We start from the raw sequence: 5,000 nt of genomic DNA, 5'->3' as shown, positions 1-5,000 counted from the left end.
CACACACACACACACAGACACACACAGATGTTTGTTACACACACACACACACACAAAAACACATGGATATTTAGTACACACACATACACACACAGGTGTTTGTCACACACACACACACACACACACACACACACAGATGTTTGTTACACACACACACACACACACACACAGGTGTTTGTTACACACACACACACACACACAGATGTTTGTTACACACACACACACACAGGTGTTTGTTACACACACACACACACACACACACAGATGTTTGTTGCACACACACACACACACACACACACACACACACACGGATATTTAGTATACACACAGATGTTTGTTACACACACACACACAGACACACACAGGTGTTTGTTACACACACACACACACACACACACACACTTACGGGACAGACTCGTGCCACCATGGTGTGGATGTTCTTGGTGTTGCCGCTGTTGTCCGTTAGTCTCTCACGGAAGAAGAAATAAAGTTTGGCGTCGTTTGTATCGGATCCGTCGGGGATCAGGTGTGCGTCGATAAACACGGGCTCTTGAACAACAACATACACCTTCAGCATTAGCATTATTAGCATTATTAGCATTATTAGCTTTAGGAGGATTTTAGGAAATCGCCACAAAGGCTCCTGATGGTGCAGCTGTCAGCAGATCGAGAGATTACACTGCAAGTTAGCTAGCTATCACTTTCTCTCATTCTTCATTTCGCTACGTATCTTATTATTATTAATAGTGCTGAACTTCTAAGCTAGCTAGCTACTTAGGAATTTATGTTTAGCTACTCCAGAGAAAACCCCCTCTGTGTAATGTTACCTAGCTAGCTATATTTAAATCCAGTATTCTATGACAGTAACAGATTAGCTATTAGCTATTAACATTAGCTATTTTTGTTTAACATATTCCACTACTAGTACTACTCGCTTATGTAATAGCAAGCTAATGCGGCCGATTAAGCATTAGCTACATTCGAATGCTTTCGTTTACAGATGGACATATATTTAATATTTATTGTAAATAAATAATTAATTCATGAAACATGATAAACATTGTGTTAAAACATAAGACTTCTTAAGTGGTGAATATCACAACAGTTAGCAGTTGATGCTACATGCAAATACAGTGTAATTTTACCCACAAAGATTCTTTTTTTTAGTAATTTAACAACACATCTGAGGTAAATGTTGATGTTCCTGATTGTTTGGTATCATTTCTGCTGTCACTGTGTCTTTACATTGTCTATTAAAGGTTTAGCAGCTGCATGCTAACAAGATGACTCATTATTTCAGCTATATAATGTATTTTATTAATGTTTTACTAATACATCTGAGGTAAATGTTAATGTTCCTGATGGCCTGGTCTCATTTTCACTGACACTATGTCGTTCAGTTGGCATTTAATGAAATAACGGCTACATGCTAGCTACTTGAATCATACTTTTAGCCATAAAGTGACTTTTCTTAGCAGTTTAACAACACATCTGAGGTAAATGTTGATTATTTGTTGTCATTTTCACTGTCATTGTGTCTTTACATTGTCTAATAAAGAATTAACAGCTAATCAACAGCCATATTTTCTTAGTAATTGCCCAACATATTGGAGGTAAATGTTGACGTTCTGTAGCTCTGTCTCATTTTCACTGTCGCAGTGTCTTTACACTGTCTGTATAAAAGACACGAAGGCTATGCGTTAGCTAGCTAAATTGTCACTGAGCTTTGTGTCCGTATTTTTTCAGTCACTCAGCTGCAACGTCACCCACTCAAAAAATAAATGTAATACGCACCGTTTTCTGAGCTAGAATTTGAGACGTAGCCCTCATTCATGCTAACATGTGATTTGTTTTTCCCGCACGTTTTGTGATTACGTATCATGGCCTCTGACAGCAGCACACCTCTATGTTATCGTATATTTATACTGCTCTCAGCCAATCAGAACACACCATTACTAGGTTTATATTATAAGCCTTTGCTATATACTGTAGCTTTTGGTCTGGGCTGTATGAAGTGATTTGTACCGCTGAGCCATTTGGAGTTGTGTTGGTCCGTCCTCACCGCGTTCCGTTTGGTCAGACTTCTAAAGATGGCCGCGTCTGTCCCCATGAAGTCGATGTACATGCCGGAGAAAAGCTCTTGATCTGAGAGAGAGAGAGAGTGAGACAGACAAACAGACAGACAGACAGGTAGACAGAGAGAGTTAATACATCAAAATGTGACTGTTTATGGAAATGGCTCATATCCACACTCTCTCTCTCTCTCTGTTTATCTTGCCATCTGTCTATACTTTCATCTATCAGTAGTGTGTGTGTGTGTGTGTGATTATGTGATTATGTGACGGAACATATGGTGAAAGCAGACATGTGTGTGTGTCTGTGTGTGTTTATGTTATGTATGTGTGTGTCTTTGATGGAATGTATGCCATGTTCAGGCCAGAGTCTGTGGGTAGGTTTATATGATATATGTTGAAAACGTGTGTGTGTGTGTGTGTGTGTGTGTGTGTGTGTGTGTGTGTGTTTGACTGACATGTCTATGTTTGTGTCCATATGCTGGGTCACCGTGCGGGGTCAGACATGATGTGTGTATGCATGTGTTTATATAATGTATAGCAAAAGTTGGCATATGTGTATATTAACATAACGTAATGGAAAAGCAGACATGAGGTTGTGTGTGTGTGCGTGCGTGTGTGCGTGCGTGTGTGTGCGTATGTGCGTGTGTCTGTGTGTGTGTCTGTGTTTGTGTGTGTGTCTGTGTGTGCGTGTGCGTGTGTGTGTGTTCCAACACTTACTGAGCATGATGGAGACGGTGTTGACTTGTGGGTTGAAGGAGCAGCGTCCTTTTCCCGACTCTGACTTCGAGGAGACGTGAAACACTTTCTCCTAAAGAAACACACAACAACACACCTGTAACATTCCTATAATCACCTGGAACCGTCGGGTTCGGGCCCCAGCACTGCCAGGCTCTGTGTTACTGATCGGAAGGTCGGGGGTTCAAGCCCCAGCACTGCCAAGCTGCCACTGTTGGGCCGTTGAGCACGGACCTTAACTCTTTCTGCTCCAGGGGGCGCTGTATCATACCTGACTCTACACTCTGACCCCAAATTCCTGACATGCTGGGGTATGCGAAGAAAACAATTTCACTGTCCTCTAATGTATAAGTGACTAATAAAGACTTGTTATCATTATCATTATAATCTCCTATAACATTCCTGTGAAAATAAGTTTTAGCACTGTTTTACCTCTGATTTTCCTCCATTTTCCTTCAGGGAACATTAAACACATTTTCAAAATGGAAGACGAGAAGAAGGTTTATTAATAAATCTATTAATAAGATTTATTCACCCACAATCCATCAGTGCAGGGTAGGATTGTGTTAGGGTAAATTACAGGACGCTCGCTAGTCACCAAAATGCTAAATCATGTCTCTCTCTCTCTCTCTCTCACACACACACACACACACACACACACACACACAGTGTTCCACTTTCTGTCTGTGTGGCCTTGTCAAATTACTTTGCCTGTCGTACATTTTGGCTCCTAAGAAGGATATGGAATATAAAAGTTAGAAGAGAGAGAGAGAGAGAGAGAGAGAGAGAGAGAGAGAGTGTGTGAGGGGGTGACAGACAGAAAAGCGAGTGAGAGAGACAGACAGAGAGACAGTCAAATAGAGAAACAGGTAGTGAAAGAGACATAAAAAGCTAAAGAGATGGATATAGAGACAGACAGAGGGAGAGACAGACAGAGGGAGAGACAGACAGACAGACAGACAGACAGATAGACAGACAGAGAGACTCCAGACAGATGGAGCTAAAACAGAGCAAAGTTCCTTTCAAACAAAAGCAGAATGATGCCGAGCAAAACACCCGGAGAGCTCTGCGTTAGTCTTTTCTTTTCTTTTTTCTTTTCTTTTCATTTCATCTCTTTGCTTTCTGATTTTCTTTCATCATTCATTTTTAGTTTTATGAATTTTGCTTCTCCTGTCATTTTACCTTCCTTCCTTTTCTACCATTCTCTCTTTTCTTCTCTTCTCCTAATCGGGTCTCTCCCTGTACTGATTGTTATTATATTTCTTCCTTTTTCTCTTTTCTTCTGTCCATTTTTCTTTTCCTTCTCTTTTCCTCTCATTTAGTCTTTCACTCTTCACGTGTTCTCGTCTCTTCTCATTTAAACCGCAGACTTGAACACGTGAGAAACTAAAGGAAAAACCTCTGTAAAGTCTTGGCTTCTGTTGCTCAATCTGACGTGTTAATCTGATCAATCTGATCAGAGATTCCGCACATCTCTGGAACGGTCCTGGAGCGATGAACACGTTCTTTCCTCAGTTGGTGATGATGGTGTGTTCAGTTGTGTTGATGTATGTGCGTTTGTGGATATATAAATATATTTATATATACATTCACCGTACACTTTATAAGGAACACCTGTACATCAAACATCAGATTGAAGAAAAAGTCTGATCTCTGTGACTTTAACCGTGGCATGGTTGTTGGTATATTGGTTTGAGTTTTTCAGAAACTGCTGATCTCTTGGGATTGTCACACACAACGGTCTGTAGAGTTTACACAGAGAGGTGCGAAAAACAAAAAACATCAAGCGAGTGGCAGTTCTGTGGGTGGAGACGCCTCGTCGATCAGAGAGATCAGAGGAAAATGGCCAGACTGGTCTGAGCTGCCATGAAGGACAGTACCTCAAATAATCACTGTGGAAGCGGGGCGCGCTCGAGCGGCGGTATGAGGAGGGCGGAGCCAGAGAATGTGCGTGGTAAGGAATGCACACCTGTGGGGAATTCTGTTATTGACTGTTCTGTGTTGCAGTGAGCGAAGGCGAGGATAAAAAGCAGGGGGACAAGCAGCGAGAGAGGGAGAGAGAGAGAGAGAGAGAGAGAGAGAGAGAGAGTGGGAGAAACCGACACAGAGCCGTGCCTGTGATTAAACGAGCTGAAAAGCAGAAGAGAAAATAAAGCGCATTTTAAGTTGTTCCAAGCCTACTTCCGGCTT

General features: G+C 41.5%; 1 protein-coding gene across 2 annotated transcripts in view; it reads right to left on the bottom strand.

Annotated features, from left to right (window-relative positions):
• sema3c (sema domain, immunoglobulin domain (Ig), short basic domain, secreted, (semaphorin) 3C) overlaps positions 1 to 5,000 on the bottom strand; it is a 59,976-nt gene that overhangs the window by 15,124 nt on the left and 39,852 nt on the right. For both annotated transcript variants that reach the window (XM_053688155.1, XM_053688156.1), the window contains 3 exons: positions 2,793 to 2,883; positions 2,026 to 2,145; positions 407 to 549 (listed from right to left, as the gene is read on the bottom strand). In XM_053688155.1, coding sequence (XP_053544130.1) covers positions 407 to 549; positions 2,026 to 2,145; positions 2,793 to 2,883 — 354 coding nt within the window. The remainder of the gene's footprint in view (positions 1 to 406; positions 550 to 2,025; positions 2,146 to 2,792; positions 2,884 to 5,000) is intronic.

Source organism: Ictalurus punctatus, chromosome 19, assembly GCF_001660625.3.
Source record: "Ictalurus punctatus breed USDA103 chromosome 19, Coco_2.0, whole genome shotgun sequence".
Lineage (NCBI taxonomy): Eukaryota > Metazoa > Chordata > Actinopteri > Siluriformes > Ictaluridae > Ictalurus > Ictalurus punctatus.
The sequence above is the reverse complement of the archived record's forward strand: the minus strand, read 5'-3'. Positions and strand labels throughout refer to the sequence as shown.